The sequence below is a fragment of the Felis catus genome, chromosome D1 (assembly GCF_018350175.1).
Source record: "Felis catus isolate Fca126 chromosome D1, F.catus_Fca126_mat1.0, whole genome shotgun sequence".
Lineage (NCBI taxonomy): Eukaryota > Metazoa > Chordata > Mammalia > Carnivora > Felidae > Felis > Felis catus.
In genome coordinates this window covers 57,227,456-57,245,357 of record NC_058377.1, presented here as the reverse complement: position 1 = coordinate 57,245,357, position 17,902 = coordinate 57,227,456, and the positions used below count along the sequence as shown (strand labels likewise).

Below are 17,902 nucleotides of genomic sequence, written 5' to 3'. Positions count from 1 at the left end.
TCAATAATGGATGTAATATTATAGATGAAAGGTAAAGAAGGATATAGAAGACTTGCACAATATTGGATACCAATTAGACTTACTATATATAAAGCATTCCACCCCAAAACAGCAGAACACACATTCAACTATAGTGCACATGGAAAATTCTTCAGGGTAGACCATATGTTATACCATAAAATAAATCTCAATAAATTTTAAAAGATTGGAATAATACAAAATCTTTTTTGATCACAATAGAATGAAGCTGTAAGTCAATAACAAGAAAAACTGGAAAATTCACAGATATGTGGACATTAAACAATGCATTAAAAAAAAAAAACACACATGGGTCAAAACATAAATCACAAGAGGAGTACCTGGGTGGCCGAGTTGGTTAAGCGCCCGACTTTGGCTCAGGTCATGATCTCGTGGTTTGTGAGTTCATGCCTTGCATTGGGCTCTGTGCTGACAGCTTAGAGCCTGAAGCCTGCTTCTCATTCTGTGTCTCCCTCTCTCTCTGCCCCTCCCTCACTCATGCTCTGCTTCTCTCAAAATAAGTAAACATTAAAAAAATTATAAAAAAGAAATCACAAGAGAAATTAAAAAAATACCTTGAGAGGAATGAAAATGAAACCCAACATACTAAAACTTGGGATGTAGTTGTAAAAGCAGTGCTTAGAGGGAAATTTATAATTCTAATTTCTATATTTAAAATGAAGAAAAATCTCAAATAAATAACCAGATCTTCATCTGTGGATCCTCCCACCTGAGTCACAGGTACTCCCAGCACTAAACACACTTCATTCACACCTCCACCCTGTGGCTCACTTTGCACATTTCTACCCATGACTAGTGAGCATGTGTAGAAAGCCAGCCAAACTCTGTGGGCAAGGGAGAGACCACAAACTTCAGTTTTTAAAGTATTTTTTTTTGTTTTATTATTTATTTTTGGGACAGAGAGAGACAGAGCATGAACGGGGGAGGGGCAGAGAGAGAGGGAGACACAGAATCGGAAACAGGCTCCAGGCTCTGAGCCATCAGCCCAGAGCCCGACGCGGGGCTCGAACTCACGGACCGCGAGATCGTGACCTGGCTGAAGTCGGACGCTTAACCGACTGTGCCACCCAGGCGCCCCCACAAACTTCAGTTTTAGTGCCACCTTTGGAAAAGCAAAAGGGTGCTTTTGTGTCAGTGCATGGCCTGGTGTGCTGCAGGATCAAGAGAAGTCATACAAGCTTAAGAATTCTGCCATAAGAGGGAGCAAGAAACAAGGAGCAAATATGTCCATAGAAGATCTGAGGAAGCCTCAGAATCCCTACCAAGGCAGATGGAAAGTATGTCTTTCCCAAAGGCAGTTAATAAAGACTGGAGGAAGTGACTGCAACTTTATTTATTTTTTTCAATATATGAAATTTATTGTCAAATTGGTTTCCATACAACACCCAGTGCTCATCCCAAAAGGTGCCCTCCTCAATACCCATCACCCACCCTCCCCTCCCTCCCACCCCCCATCAACCCTCAGTTCTCAGTTTTTAAAAGTCTCTTATGCTTTGGTTCTCTCCCACTCTAACCTCTTTTTTTTTTTTCCTTTCCCCTCCCCCATGGGTTTCTGTTAAGTTTCTCAGGATCCACATAAGAGTGAAAACATATGGTATCTGTCTTTCTCTGTATGGCTTATTTCACTTAGTATCACACTCTCCAGTTCCATCCACGTTGCTACAAAGGGCCATATTTCGTTCTTTCTCATTGCCCTGTAGTACTCCATTGTGTATATAAACCACAATTGCTTTATCCATTCATCAGTTGATGGACATTTAGGCTCTTTCCATAATTTGGCTATTGTTGAGTGCTGCTATAAACATTGGGGTACAAGTGCCCCTATGCATCAGTACTCCTGTATCCCTTGGGTAAATTCCTAGCAGTGCTATTGCTGGGTCATAGGGTAGGTCTATTTTTAATTTTCTGAGGAACCTCCACACTGTTTTCCAGAGTGGCTGCACCAATTTGCATTCCCACCAACAGTGCAAGAGGGTTCCCGTTTCTCCACATCCTCTCCAGCATCTGTAGTCTCCTGATTTGTTCATTTTGGCCACTCTGACTGGCGTGAGGTGATATCTGAGTGTGGTTTTGATTTGTATTTCCCTGATAAGGAGTGACGTTGAGCATCTTTTCATGTGCCTGTTGGCCATCCGGATGTCTTCTTTAGAGAAGTGTCTATTCATGTTTTCTGCCCATTTCTTCACTGGGTTATTTGTTTTTCGGGTGTGGAGTTTGGTGAGCTCTTTATAGATTTTGGATACTAGCCCTTCCGATATGTCATTTGCAAATATCTTTTCCCATTCCGTTGGTTGCCTTTTAGTTTTGTTGGTTGTTTCCTTTGCTGTGCAGAAGCTTTTTATCTTCATAAGGTCCCAGTAATTCATTTTTGCTTTTAATTCCCTTGCCTTTGGGGATGTGTCGAATAAGAGATTGCTACGGCTGAGGTCAGAGAGGTCTTTTCCTGCTTTCTCCTCTAGGGTTTTGATGGTTTCCTGTCTCACATTCAGGTCCTTTATCCATTTTGAGTTTATTTTTGTGAATGGTGTGAGAAAGTGGTCTAGTTTCAACCTTCTGCATGTTGCTGTCCAGTTCTCCCAGCACCATTTGTTAAAGAGACTGTCTTTTTTCCATTGGATGTTCTTTCCTGCTTTGTTGAAGATTAGTTGGCCATACGTTTGTGGGTCTAGTTCTGGGGTTTCTATTCTATTCCATTGGTCTATGTGTCTGTTTTTGTGCTAATACCATGCTGTCTTGATGATGACAGCTTTGTAGTAGAGGCTAAAGTCTGGGATTGTGATGCCTCCTGCTTTGGTCTTCTTCTTCAAAATTACTTTGGCTATTCGGGGCCTTTTGTGGTTCCAGTGACTGCAACTTTAAATGTGAAGGCAGCAATGCAAAACTTCAAGGAACATGAAAAATCATGGAAATATGACACCATCAAAAGATCACAATAATTTTCCAGTAATGGATCCCAAAGACATGAAGATCTGTGATGTACCCAATAAAGAGCTCAAAATAGCTGTTTCAGAAAGCTTAATGAGCTACAACAAAACACAGAAAGACAATTCAACTAAATCAGGACAACAGTACAGTAAAAAAAGAAAAAGAAGTTTAATAAAGAGAAATAATAAGAACACAACAAAAATTCTGGAGCTGAAGAAAATGTTGAATGAAAAGAAAAATGCAGTGGAAAGCATTAATAGCAGGGTGGACTAAGCAGAAGAAAGAAGAATGGGAAACAGTGAAGAAAGCCAGTATGACCTGTGGGATTCCGTCAAAAAAAAATAATAATAATTTTCAAACTATTGGAATTTCAGAAGGAGAAGGGTGGGAGATGGAGAAGGGAGCAGAAAGGTTATTTAAAGAAGTAAGAGCTGAGAACTGTTCAAATCTGGGGAAAGGTTTGGATATCTAAATTTGGGAAGCTCATAGGTCACCAAACTCAACTTAAAGAGATCTCACCAAGACACATAATAAAGCTGTAAAAAATCGAAGACAGAGTGAGAATCTTAAAAGCAGTGAGAGAAAAGAGGATTGTAACTTAATAAAGGAACCCCCATATGCCCTCAGCGGAATTCTCAGCAGAAACCTTACAGACCAGGGGAATGGGGTGATATATTCATGGGTTGAAAGAAAAAAACCTGCCAACCAAGAGTACTCTATCCAATAAAGCTGCCTTTCAGAAATGGAGAGGTAGACTTTCCCAGACAAATAAAAGCTGAGGGAGTTCATCACCACTAGATCAGCCTTACAAAAATGCTGAAAGGAACTCTCCAGACTGAAACAAAATAATGCTAACTAGTAACATGAAAATATGAAAATACACAACATACTGGTAAAGGTAAATGTATAGTAATATTAGAATTCTTTAATACTGTAACATGGTGGTACATTAACCACTTAACTCTAGTATAAAGTTTAAGAGTATTAAAAATAACTCTAAAACAATTTGTTAATGAATACATATGAAGTGTCTCGTGACATCAAAAAAGTAAAGGGGTAAATCTTTTGTATGTGATGGAAGTTAAAGTGTTACTGGTGTAAAATAGAGTGTTATATCTATAAAATATTTTATGTAAGCCTCATGGTAAAGCACAAAGCAAAAGCCAACAGTAGAGTCACGAAAAAAAAAAGGGAAAGGAAGCAAAGCAATAGTACTATGGAAAATCATTAATTCACAAAGGAATGCTGAAAGAGAGGGAGGAGGGATCAAGGGAAGTATGAAACAGCTACAAACAACAAGTAAGATGGCACTAATCACTTCCTATCTATCAGTAATTACTCTAAATGTAAATGGGTTAAATTCTCCAATCAAAAGTCATATAGGGGCACCTGGATGGCTCAGTCAGTGAAGCATCCAACTCTTGATTTTGACTCAGGTCATAATCTCATGGTTTGAGATTGAGCCCTGTGTGTCAAGCTCTGCACTGGGCATGGAGCCTGCTTATGATTCTGTCCCTCCCTCTACTTTTGCCCCTCTCCTCAAAAAATAAAAATTTTTTTACTCATGCTCTCTCAAAAAATAAAAATTAAAAAAAAAAAAAAAGGCATAGAGAGCCTAGATGGATACAAGACCCAGCTATATGCTGCATACAGGAGACACACTTCAGCTTTAAGGACATATAGGCCCAAATTGAAGGGATGGAAAAGATACTGCATGCAAATGAAAACCAAAAGACAGAGTAGTTATTCTTATGTCACACAAAGTAGACTTTAAGCCAAAATGGTAACAAGAGACAAAGAAAGTCATTATATGATGATAAAGGGTCAATTCATCAAGAGGATATAACAGTCATAAATGCACCCAACTTGGGAGCACCTAAATATATTAAGGAAATACAGATCTGAAGGGAGAAATAGACAGCAATATAATAATAGTGTGGAGGACTCTAGTACCTACTTTCAACAGTGCCTAGATCATTCAGACAAGAAATTAATAAGGAAATGTTGGAGTTGAACTGTACTTTAGACCAACATAAAACTAACAGGCACACACAGAACATTCCATCCAACAGCCGCAAAATACATATTCTTCTCAAGTGCATATGGAACATTCTCCAGGATAGATAATATGGGTCACAAAACAAGCCTTAGAAAATTTAAGAAGATTGGAATCATTCCAGATGTCTTTCTGACCACAGTGGTATAAAATTAGAAATCAATAACAGGAGGAAAACTGCAAAATTCACAAATATAACAAAATTGAACAACATGCACCTGAACAACCAGTGGATCAAAGAAGTGAAATCAAAAATATCTTTAAACAAGTGAAAATGGAAGCATGACATACCAAAACTTGTCCGATACAGCAAATCCATTCTAAAAGGGAGTATACAGCAATAAACACCTACATTATGAAAAAAGAAAGATCTCAAATAAACAACCTAACTTTACACCTCAAGGAACTAGAAGAAGCCCAAGTTTGCAGAAGGAAGGAAATAACAAAGATTAGAGCAGAAATAAATGGAGACCAGAAAAACAATAGAAAAGATCAATGAACCAAAGAGTTGGTGGGTTTTTTTTTTCTTAAAGATAAAATTGACAAACCTTTAGCTAGGCTAACTAAGAAAAAAAAGAAGTCTCAAAGAAATAAATTGGAACTGCAAGAGGAGATACCACAACTGATATCACAGAAATACAAAGGATCGCAAGAGACTACTATGAACAATTATATGCCAACAAGCTGGATAACCTAGAAAAGAAATGGATAAATTCCTAGAAGGATACAACCCACCAAAACTGAATTATGAAGAAATAGAAAATCTGAACAGATCAATAACAAATAAGGAGATTCAATCAGTAATAAAATACCTCCCAACAAAGAAAAGCTCAGGACCAGATGGTTTGCCTGGTGAATTCTCCCAAACGTTTAGAGAAGAATTAATGCTAATCCTTCTCAAACTTTTCCAAAAGATTGTAGAGGTGGAAACACTCCCAAAATCGTTTTATGAAGCCAGCTTTACCCTGATGCCAAAGCCAGACAAGGACACTACCAGGAAAGAAAATTACAGGTTTATATCCCAGATTGTGAATATCAATGCAAAAAATCTCACCAACACATTTGTGAACTGAATTCAGTAGCACATGGAAAGGCTCATAACCATGATTAAGTGGAATTTATCTCTGGGGTACAAGGATGGTTCAACATAGGCAAAGCAATAAATGTGATACACCACATTAATTGAAAGAAAGGTAAAAATCATATGATTATTTCAAAAGGTGCAGAAAAAGCATTTGACAAAATACAACATCCTTTTATGATAAAAACTCTCAACAAATTTGGTACAGAAGGAATATACTTTAACATAATAGAGGCTATATAAGACAAGCCCACAGCTAACAACATACTCAATGGTGAAAAAGATTGAAGGATTTTCCTCTAAGGTCAGGAACAAGACAAGGGTGCCCACTCTCAGCACTCCTATTCAACATAGTACTTGGAGTCCTAGCCAGAGCAGTCAGGCAAGAAAAAGAAGAAAACAAGGCATCTGAGTTGGAAAGCAAGAAGTATAATTGTCTTTGTTTGCAGACAATATGAACTTATATGTAGAAAATCCTAAAGACCACACACACACACACACACACACACACACACACACACACACACACAAACTATAGAGCTAATCAGTGAATTTAGTAATGTTGCTGGATACAAAATTAGCATACAGAAATCACTTGTGTTTCTACACACAGTGGAATATCTGAAAAAGAAATAAAATAGCCTCATTCACCATAGCATCAAAAAATAAATAAAATACTTAGGAATAAATTTAATCAAAGAGGTGAAAGATCTATATACTGAAAACATTAAGGCGTTGATGAGAGACATTGAAGATACAAATAAGTGGAAAGTGTGGTACTGAAATAGAAGTAGATATGTCAGTTGGTGGAACAGAATTGGGAGTCCAGAAATAAACCCATATATTTATGGTCAGTTGATTTTCAGTAAAGGTACCGAGGCTATTCTATGGGGAAAAAGAATAGTTTCTTCACGTATGGTGTTGGGACAACAATTAGATATCCATATACTAAAAAATGAAATTGGACCCCAATCTCACACCAAATAAATCAAATTGAATCAGATACCTAAATGTAAGGGCTATAGCTATAAACTCTAAGAAGGAAACAGAGATTAACTGTAGATTTACTGCTCTTATAGCACTTTTGTGATATGGTAGGGTGGACTTCAGTGACTGGATGAGTCTGTGGGTCAAGATTATCTTTCATCAATCTGTCTTTCATGCCTTGCACCAAGTTGGTACTCAGTAAAGTCAGAAGACTAAGGGAACGGAAGAGACAGACAGTGACAGTTTCAGCTATACTGAAGTTTACCAAAAAGGTTTTAGATAGTCAGAAACTACTTTGGGTGACCTTGTTGTGCTTGAGTGCCACAGGTATGGGTTTCTTCCCTGGGCCTTTTCTTTCACCAAAATGGAATTTAGGGGGCATATGAAGAGGTTCCCCCCAGCAATAGGTACCTGTCATTTGTAGATCTGATAATTTGGGCATGTAGCCAGTGTCTTTAAATTTGACTCTGCTACTGCTGACAATTGGATTCCTAGCATGTTTTTAAAAATTATATTAAACAAATTCTTAATTATGGAGTATTTGGACCCCTAAATATAGGTACAGCCTCAGTTTGAATACCAAGGCAGCTATTAATGAACTGCTGTATTGAAGGTTACAAAGTTCTTTCTTATGTTGAGCAGAACATCTTTTTCTCTAAGTGTCTACTGTTTCTCCAGTGGAATGATGCCAAACAAGTCATGTATTTGAAATAATAATGCCTTCTCTTTCAGCCCTATGTTCTTTCCTCCTGACCCAAAGTATATGTTGTTCACCCCAGCATTTTAATCTGTCATCCATTTTACTTATGGGTGGCTTACACCACTGACAGTTTGTGTGAGTTCTGGGAATGCAAGTGAATTTCAATACGATGCCAGGCAAAATACAAAACACGCTGATTTCTAAGCAGCTGCCTTTATAGGGTGATGTCTAAGTTTCCTACCTGTTCCCAAATACATTTCCTACTAGAAGGTACAACTCTCACATTATTTGCTTAGGTTCAGTGTTGAATTTTCTTGGTCAAGTGCAGGCATGAGATGCAGGTTGGCCACCACTTTCTCCTATTAATACGGTAGCATAGATTAGTTCTGCAGACTGGAACCATATAGCAAGGTGATGTGGCCATGAGACATAGGATTAGAGGGTTTTGAATGGGAGGAATAGCACAGAAATGCTGGAATAGAGGCCACTGTGGGTAGGGGCGCTTAGGAGGTTCAGTCTGTTGAGCAGCCGACTCTCAATTTTGGCTCAGGTCATGATCTTGTGGTTTGTGGGGTCGAGCCTCACTTTGGACTGTGGACTGACAGTGTGGAGCCTGCTTAGGATTCTCTTTCTCCCTCTCTCTGCCCCTACCCAGCTTGCGCTCACTCGCTCTCGCTCTCTCTCTCAAAAATAAATAAATATTAAAAAAGAAGCCTTTGCTAGAGACATAGGGAGAGGAAAGGCATTGTGGGAATGCACCTTATTACTTCCTTTGTAAGTTTTCTGAGTTAATCCTGGCACAGTGAAACTTAAAAAGTAAATCTTTTGCTACAAAAGAGTAGCTGTGATGATGTATTTCATTCCAAAGCTAAATAGAATCATTCGAGGAAATAATTTCTGTTTGGGATCGTCTACATGGCTATGTATCCACCTTGACTTCTGGCAAATTCTTATTTATCCTTCAGACTACCTGTGCCATAGGGAGGCTTTCCACCCTGTCCTCACTCCATCCAGGTAATTAATAACTCCCTCGAGGCATACTTTTTTGGGTACCACTTCACTGTATTGTATGATTTATTTGCCTGCCCCACTGGACTCTGAGTCCTTGAAGACCCTAGACTGTGTCTCATTCTTCTCAGTATTCCCAGTGCCCACATGTGCTCCTCAGTGACTGGCATATAGTAAGTATGATAATTGTTTGTTGAATAGAGTTGTAGCACAGGGAAAATAACAGCTGCACATATTTGTAAAGGCATCATTCTCACCGGACATGTATTAGGCACAAATTGGAGATCAGGAAACAAAGGTGAGTAATAAGATAATCAAAAACTCCTACTTATAGTTCCCCCTTGTCAGTGGGATAGGTGACAGTCACCTGCATATAATCCTTACACAATAAGATTCATGTTATAATACAGGTATTCTGGGTTTTGGATTGGGTTGTAAAGTCATAATGTTGCATGCGTCAGACAAAAAAAAAATCACGTGTTCATGAAATCTCTTGAATAACCGATTTAGGCCTTTGGAAGCTCAAATGGAATAAATTAAGGAAGAGACTACATTTAATTTTGACTCCCCGCATAAAAATTTAGTGCAGTGCTATGTATTTTGTAAGTACTTAAATATTTGTTTCTTGGCTGACTTAGATTGCTTGAGGAGAGGGTTGGGCCTAATAAAAGGAAAAAATCTATCTTTCATAAAGGTGATTTTAATACTCTATCCACCCTATTAAAGAAGGCGAAGTATCCCTACATCTCTCTAAGCTCGAGCAGAACAGCCATTGATTGGTCTTTCATATTTAAGCAGGATCTAGTTTGGAAACAAAGTCTTACACTGAATGTCCTCTCTGGAGAGCTCTTTCTCTTTTGACAGGATTTGTTCTTAGAATGTGTTCTGTTAATAAATCAATTCATTTCCTATCTGTAGCTTGCCAAGGGAATTGTCTTTCTTGGTAGATGGCTTTGAGGGCACAGAAGAGGTTGTTATTCTTTTTTCCTTAGTTAGCATATGGGCTCCTTTTGACTATTTGTCTTTTATTTATTTATTTAGGAACCTAAATTCCAAGGTGGAAAGGAGTCAGAGCTGCAGTGACACAGCTCAGGACAGAGCGAAGAGCAGACTCAGAGCAGCCCCAACAAGCAAAACCAAGGTACATTTCAGACACAGGCTTCTGGAGCTCTCTACTCCCATCCTGTAGCTCCCTGCACATGGCCACGACAGAAACTATTGCGCACACTATTTGTTTTGAGTAGGCTCCACATCCAATGTGGGGCTTGAACTCATGACCCTGAGATCAAGAGTCATGTGCTCTTGAGCCAGCCAGGTACCCCAGAAACTATTCCAGACAAGCAGAGGCAGAATGGGTCCTGGGTATACTAATTATGTTGGAGAAGTTTGCGAATAGATGGAAAGGAAGAGAGTTTGCATTGAATTAGTAGCCAGAAGGGTGGAATGAGGGCCAGTAGAAGAACTTTTTTAAAAGTTCTAGATGAGGTTTTTTTTTCCCCTGTAGGTTTTCAATTTTATTAATTGTTTCAAGTGTGTAGGAATTTCTGCAAATGGTGCATATTCTAGGTTAGGGATTTTCCCCATTTCTTAGGCTCACATCACCCTCCATCCCTTTTCTTACCCTTCCCCCACTGCCCTTCTACCATCATAAAAGAGTTATGAAGAAAAAAAATATATACGCATGTATGTATAATCTTTTTAACTTCTTTTAGGTCACAGCTATAACCCCAGCCTCCAACCCCATCATCGGTGTCCTCTTGTCCACTCAGAACAACCGCTGCCTCTCAGCCCCTGACTTAACCGTTGAGAAGCGTCTACCCTTCAGCTCCCTCTCATCCTTGACTTCCCTGCATAAGCCCGAGCGCTCCATCAGTCCTGAGAGCAATGACAGCATCTCCGAAGAACTAAACCATTTCAAGCCCATTGTCTGCTCACCATGTACTCCTCCCAAGAGACTCCCTGATGGCCGAGTGCTAAGTCCCCTCATCATCAAATCAACACCCCGCAACCTAAACAGAAGCCTGCAGAAGCAGACTTCTTATGAGGCTAGTCCAAGGATCCTCAAGAAGTGGGAACAGATCTTTCAGGAGCGGCAGATCAAAAAGACCCTTTCGAAAGCCACCCTCACCTCCCTGGCTCCAGAAACAGGGGAAGACTCACTGGTCTCTGAAGTTACCCATTCTAACAAGGAGAAGCCACCTCAGGCTTTAAATACAAGACTGGCCAGTGGGCAAGTACTCTCTGAGTGTGTAGGACCCACCCTCACTGACCTTGATTTTTTCCCCTCCGTTAGCCAAACAAAAGTGGAACAGGGCAGCGATAGTAAAAGGAGCTCTGAGATCCCGTTGGAAACCTGCTGTTCCTCAGAACTTAGAGTGGGAGCCAGTGGTACTTTGGAGACGGAGCAGAGTGAAGGGCCGGGGCCAACCCCAGATGCCAAGTTAGACAAAACCTGTATAAGCGCAACCATGAAAATCTCGGCAGCTCATTCAGCGCTACCCAAAAATAGTGTTCTGGGTGGGGTCCTCAAAACAAAGAAGCAGCTGAAGACAGCAAATCATTTTGATCTGCCTAATGGTGTGCTGGCAGACAGCCGAGGTGAGGAGCCGCTTCCTTCCTTGCGTCGGGGCCGGAAAAGACACTGTAAGACCAAGCACTTGGAACAAAATGGCTCCCTTAAGAAACTGCGACAGAGCGGTGGTGAGGTGGTCCTGGCCCCGGCAGAGCCGGTGCTGCGGGAGATGGAGCAGAAACTGCAGCAAGAGGAAGAGGACCGGCGGCTGGCTCTGCAGCTGCAGCGCATGTTTGACAACGAGAGGCGGACTGTGAGTCGGCGAAAAGGAACCGTGGATCAGTATCTCTTACGGTCCAGCAACGTGGCCGGGGCCAAGTAGCACCTAATGAACAGTGTTACCTATTTTTAAGAGGTCTTTGGGCTTGATCATTTATCCTGAAGAGCTGAGTGTTCTCACTTTGGGTTTCTTTCAATGGCAAAATACTGTCTGATACAGTTCTGGGAGGTTCCGGGGCCTTCGTAGTCCATGTCCAAGGGAACTGTGTCTCTGCCTCCCTGCGACCGAGGCCAGAAGCACTCCTCACCCCAAAGTGACCTGTCCCTGAGGGCTCCTGGGCCAAATCGGGCAGCACCCACTTGGAATGAGATTCAGGAGCACAGTGGCCAGAGTTACAAATGGTAGAGGAATGAGGGGGGATACCTTCTTAAACCGACAGACCTCCTGACTTCTTTCAACAGGGTGTTATTTTAAATCAGCCTTGCAGATAAACATTACTTCCATCTGTGTCGTAGAAGTGGATCTGCGTTTTGGCAGATTCCAAAATGATTGTGTTCCCCCTTCTCCTTATCCATGCCACAAGTAAATGTACCTACTGAAATTGGTTGAGTTTTTCCCTTCTACAAAAGTTAATTTACCTTCCCTGTTTAAAAAGTAACGTTTGATTAATGCTATATAGTTGACAGACCACATTGAGTCACTGTTGGATTTGGTCTTCTCAGGAGTGCTAACGTGTAAGCGGTGTGAGCCCCATTTTAGATGATGGAGCTGCAGGGCACGTGTTCAGATTCTCTCATTTACTAGGTGGAACATCCCAGACTGACTGTTGGGTCTCCCGACAAGAAATCCCATAGATTTTCCACACTGACAGGTTGCTGTAATGGATTGTGACCCAAGGAGCCTAGGGAAGCTGGCTGGGCATGTGAATACTGATTGTGCAAAATCCATAGGCAGATCATTGAGATTGACGGGAAGTACAAACAAATATTATGCAGTTATCTTCCCTTCTCCCGGCACAGTTTACCCTTTTGTTTTCTTGGGGGTGGGGCGGGGGAGACAAAGTACAGTTGAGCTTCCTTACTACTCTCTACGTGTCCAAGAGTTATCTGCAATGTTGATCTAAAATCCAAAACAATTGCCCAGAAGTCAGGTAAGAGCAATGCTGTAACTCCATACTATGGAAACAAGGTATCTAGCTGGATGCAGCTGGTAAATTCAGTCCCATGGACCTTTGGGGTTTATTTTCCTTAGCAGCTGACACCATGTGTCTTTTGCATCCCTGGTGGTGCTTGGTGCTTCTGCCCGTCTGGGCTCATTGAGAATAGGGATTAAGGTATGATTTTAGGGAATCTCAGATGGGCTGGCGTTCCCTGTGCATGTATGAGCTGTTACTATAAAGTCATGCGACTGGCATTTTAACAAAGGCTTTAGAGCTTCTATATCCCAGTGTATGTTGTCTCCCTTGAGTGGCCCCAGCAAGATACCACATAGTTTTCTAATGATGTTGCCATTGGCAAAAACATTTCTGGAACTCTCCTCAAAGTCTAGAAACGTCTAGAAATATAGACTCCTAAAATGTTAGAATTGGAAGGGACCTTAAAGGTCATCTATTCCAACCTCCTCCTCTTACTGAGGCAGAAGCTAAGATTTGGAATGGTGACTCACTGATTACTAGGGATTTACTACATCACCTTCTTTTGATTCCTCCCGGGAGATTTGCCCCTTCTTCTCTGGACAAATCTTTAATCTTTTGTGGTTATAGAAGGGAGAATTTTAAGTTTGAAACTAGTCAGAGGCTATTTGAAGCCTCTGGAAGAGAAGGTAGGTCAAGAGGGTTTGGAGTCATAGATGAGGTACAGCCATAAAGCAGCTATTTTCTTCTGCTCCTAAACAGTTCCCAGAGAGACGTTCCAGAGATGTCTTAAGCATTCTGGTCATCATGGAGATATGTGGAGGCTCCTCAGTGACTACGTTGGTGGGAGTGTCACTCGAATGTATGTGTTCTGTGTGTCTGTGTGCGTGCACACATGCAAATGTATGTTTAAACATGCACCAATCTCATTACTTTATATTCACACCACTTCAGTTCTAGGCCCTGCCAGCAACATATGTCTCCAAAGGCTGCTGGAGGGTTGGTACCCAAGACAGAAGAGCTGGTGCTGGTGCTGGTCTGCGGAGTAAGAGGAGGGTGACTTAATGCCCTTAGAGAAATCATCAGTTCCTGCCATTTCACACAGTTCCCCTTGGTTCGGAGTACATAATATCGGAAGGCTAGTCTCGTTGGTAGTAGCAAAGACACTTATTTTTCCACTTGCCACCTTTTTCTATATCTCCAGTAATTTGAAAAACATTTTGGTTGGAACTGATTTTTGTTTTTGGAAAAAAGATAAATATTTTTACTAGAAAAAGATATATATTTTAAATATTTCCCCCAAAGTACTACTTTCATTTTAAGAAATTGCATAGCAGTAGCAACAAATTTTAGTTTCAGGTGCAGAGTGAAAAGCTACTTCCTGTTAAGTGAACATTCCAGACGCTGGATCCAACTTACTGACTTTCCCCTTTGCACCTACTGTTGTGCCTGGAATGGTATCAACAATTGTTGTTTTCCAAACTTCCAGCTGAGCAGTAGCCCTTCACACAGAGGCAAAGTGGTTTAGGTTAAGGAGCGACAAGGCTTCACCTCTGATCTGCTCGGCTTTGGAGGAGGAAAAAACCACTAAGGTATTATCTGTATTTTAAAATGCTTCCCTTACTTAACTAAAACCTGAACACTTTTTGCTTCTGAAAGAATTCTGTGTCCTGTTGCTCGCTTGCTTGCTTGTGAAGTTTGTCACAAATGGAGTTGTCAATGTGAATTATTTGGAGATGGAGAAAGACAAGAAAAGGAAAATAGAGCGATGGGAGGGTTTGTGGGCTAGAATGAGAGAAATACCATTTCACAAAACAAACATTTCTCATGAATCATTGGAATCTGATTCACCCTACAAATTTCCCATGCCCTACTAACTCTGTTCTTTGTGTATATGCATTCTGTGTTTTTTATTAAAGGGGAAGTTCTGAGAGGTTGGAGGATCAAGGTCATTCTGATGGGAAGTCCAAGAAATGCGGTGCCCTGGGAAGGGGGAGCTCAGCCCTTTTCCATAGAGTGGGAGAGACACTTTGGGAACATGCTCATGACCCGTTGATTGTATCTGCTGGAAGAAGTCATCTGGGCCTGTTGGGTTGGTGTCAAATCAGGCGATTAGGCATCCAGTCCTTGGCCCCTTTCGTATAATTGCCTCTTTTTAAAAGGTTAATTCGCCTTGGCTGAAGCTTCCCAGGAAAACCCTTTGTAAGTGGCTTCATTTATTTTTTTAATTTAATTTTTAGACTTTTGTCTGGAGGAAGAACTGGTGATGAATGCCTTCTGTTTTTGTTTTGTTTTTTTCTCATTTTTCCTAAAAGAAAAAAATGCCCTTAAGGATTAAAGCTGCTTAATTAATTGCTGTCTGATTACAAAGTGACAAACTAAGATGGGAAACTGCCACTGTGCTTGACTGGTGAAGCTGATGACCGAAGGCTGTGCCGTTCATTCTTTCTGTTCCATTCAGACATTCCTGAGCTTCGTTCGAACTTGTGCCAACCCTGTGCTGGGTCATGGAGATACAAGGATGGAAAGGACAGTCCCTGCTCCTAAGAAGCTCAGCCTCTAATGGAATGTATTTGAAGGTATATGTGGCTGGAGAGTTTGTTCATGCTCGTGTGAAAGGCCACTTCTTCATAGTGATGATCTTGGATGGAGTCATTTGAGATACTGTCCAGCACCTGACAGGCTGCACTGAACATTTTAGACACCCCCATCAGTATTTCTCAATTTGATTGCAACACTGCTTTCCATTTCCTAAGTAATTTTATCAGAGGAGAATGAATTTTCTCCTCCAGTGATACAGGACAATAATTTCTCGTCAGGAGCTGCTTTTACATAAGCTCCAGGAAATGAGGCAGGGTGTGGATCATTGACATGGTCAGAGGAGGCCCACATCCCACCTTACTGATCTAACCTCTCTCCCAACCAGACCTCTCACCAGAGCTGGCAGCAACTTTGGAGTCTTTTCCTTTTTCCTGCCTGGCTTTTCATTGAGATGGAAAGCCAACAGGAGAGGAAGGAAAGAAAAACTGAAGGCTGGATTATAATCATAAAATGCTGTAGCTGGAAAGGGCATGGAAATAACTCAGATCAAACTCACCCATCTGCTTCCCCTTTTTTTCTTCCTAATAAGGAACTTGAGGTCCAGTGCTTTATGCCCTGTTGACACTGTAGTTTCCTAGGATCTAAATAGTCTTTTTAAGTTACACACACACACACAATTTGCTAACGAGGAGGACACCCAAATGATATAGGAAGCTTTTTGTTTTAATAGCTTTTTTTCTTCTAAAATTTTTCAGAATTAAAATATGCCTCTGCCCCTGAATACATACCCAGATAGGGGAAACCCCATAATGTGACTAATGTGAATATGGAATCTTGGGAAGTGATATATTTTGATTGGAATGGTCATCATTTTAACCACCAAGGGTTAAAACCATGCCAGCCCTTCATTTTTCTTTGAAAAAATCAAGAACTCCTTGGGGACTTAAATCTTTCTCAGCCAGCCTTTTCCCCTGTCAACCAAAAGAGTGGTATTCAGCCTGGTTTTTAGAAGTGAACATAGTTGCTTATAAATTCTTGTGAGTTAGTGACAAAGCAGGTATGTTTTTTTTGGGTCAGGGAGATTCTAGGGAAAGCTGCTGTTGAATAGATTTTGCTCCAAAGATGATACAGAAAATGCATCTTTACACGTGATTGTTACCCACTGTAGCTTTCTGAAGAAGATCGTTCTATAGGAAAAAGAGACATAAGCAGAGGTCACAACCAGTTTAGAGATCGGTTAAATTGGATGAAGAAAAAGTGCCAAGACTGAATGTGCACATTGTTCTATGTATTATCAGTATTTTTATTCTTCCTAAGAAAAATATTTACACACTTTGCTTTGTGAGTAAATGCTTCCTTAATGTCTTGTTAATAAGCGTGGCAGGCTCCCTCTCTACCTTTTCTGGTGTCTTAAATCAACTGGTTGGACAGAGCTGAGCTAAGGCCAGGCTTATTCATCTTCCTTCCCTCCTATTTAATAAGAGGTAAAAACAGGCAATGCACTCCTCAAAGATTAAATTATTAGAGCTCAAGAGAAGCTTTTGGGCCCTGGGTCTGGCCCTTAGCCTGCAGCAGAACACTTCAATTCCTAAGGAGAGAATGTATAACTGTGTGAGGGAAAAAAAATTACCTTAAATGCCATCTAATGGTTTTATTGTTACTCTCAATTTGTACAGACACTGTTGTCCTTAGGGCCCTTCCCCTTCCCACCTACAAACAGAAAATGGGATGCATATTGGTTTTCTACCTGCTGTCTTCACTGGAATTGGAGAAGGGGCCTGGATCCTTGTGGACCGCCACTGCGGGCTGCCTCCTCTCCAGCTCATCATAAAGAGCATTTTGACAAAGACTCAGAACGGGGCATGCCTGGTCAGGGATGCTTCTGACCACAAAGAAATGGCACAGAATCAAATGGGGTGATGTGTTGTTTATTTAAACAGTACCAGGGTGCATTCTTCAGTGTGTGTTTGCCTGCTTAAGGAGAGGCCCAAGTTGAGAATACAGTAAAGCAAACTCATGAAAGTGAATGTTCTGTTTCTAGTTAAAGTTTTAACCTCTAGCGTGTAATCTCAGACAAATCTGGGCTAATAGACTACGTGTGTTTGACTTTTGGTGCTATCTTTGCTCTGGGAGATGCCCCACACTGGAATGTCTCACTTTGGCATTCAGACTGGGATGGGAGAAATTAGGAGGCGAGATGGGGTTTCCATGGCATGCTGCTGGAGCATGAGTTTGGAGTTATTTCCAATGTATAACTGTCATTCTCCGATTCAACCATTCTTACTCCTAATGAAGGCACAAGAGTCTGAGTAAAGAACAGATGTACAGGATGACACTGTCCTTGCATACTGGGGCAGTACCCCAAACATCTGATTTTAAAATCAGCTTTGGAAGCAGAAATTCATCAAAATACCCTTGGTGCCAGTTTCTCATCAAACACAGAACAAACATATCCCTGTTTCATCTAAACTTGTAAAGCCAACTTGAAGGACTGATGTAAGAAATGCCATACATGGTAAACCAGCACGTAAGGGTCCTTTGAAATCTGGCCCAGACTCTTCCAAAAGAGCAGCTGCTTGGAGGTAGAAGAATGGAATTTGTCCCTTGGCCCTTAACAGGAAATGTACTACATATCACGCTC

General features: G+C 40.9%; 1 protein-coding gene across 4 annotated transcripts in view; it reads left to right on the top strand.

Moving 5' to 3' along the window:
- The window catches only part of RNF169 (ring finger protein 169), a 108,267-nt gene extending 90,979 nt beyond the window's left edge, over nucleotides 1-17,288 (top strand). Inside the window, exons 5-7 of one of the 4 annotated variants that reach the window (XR_002736219.2) lie at nucleotides 9,838-9,937; nucleotides 10,509-14,312; nucleotides 14,640-17,288. Coding sequence is in view for 1 of the 4 variants with exons in the window: in XM_023239437.2 (XP_023095205.2) it covers nucleotides 9,838-9,937; nucleotides 10,509-11,690 (1,282 nt within the window). In the remaining 3 variants the exon portion in view is untranslated. Of the gene's footprint in view, nucleotides 1-9,837; nucleotides 9,938-10,508 lie in introns of all 4 variants that reach the window. The other 3 variants (XR_002736220.2, XR_002736218.2, XM_023239437.2) reach the window with 3 other exon arrangements.
- Nucleotides 17,289-17,902: the final 614 nt, after the last annotated feature.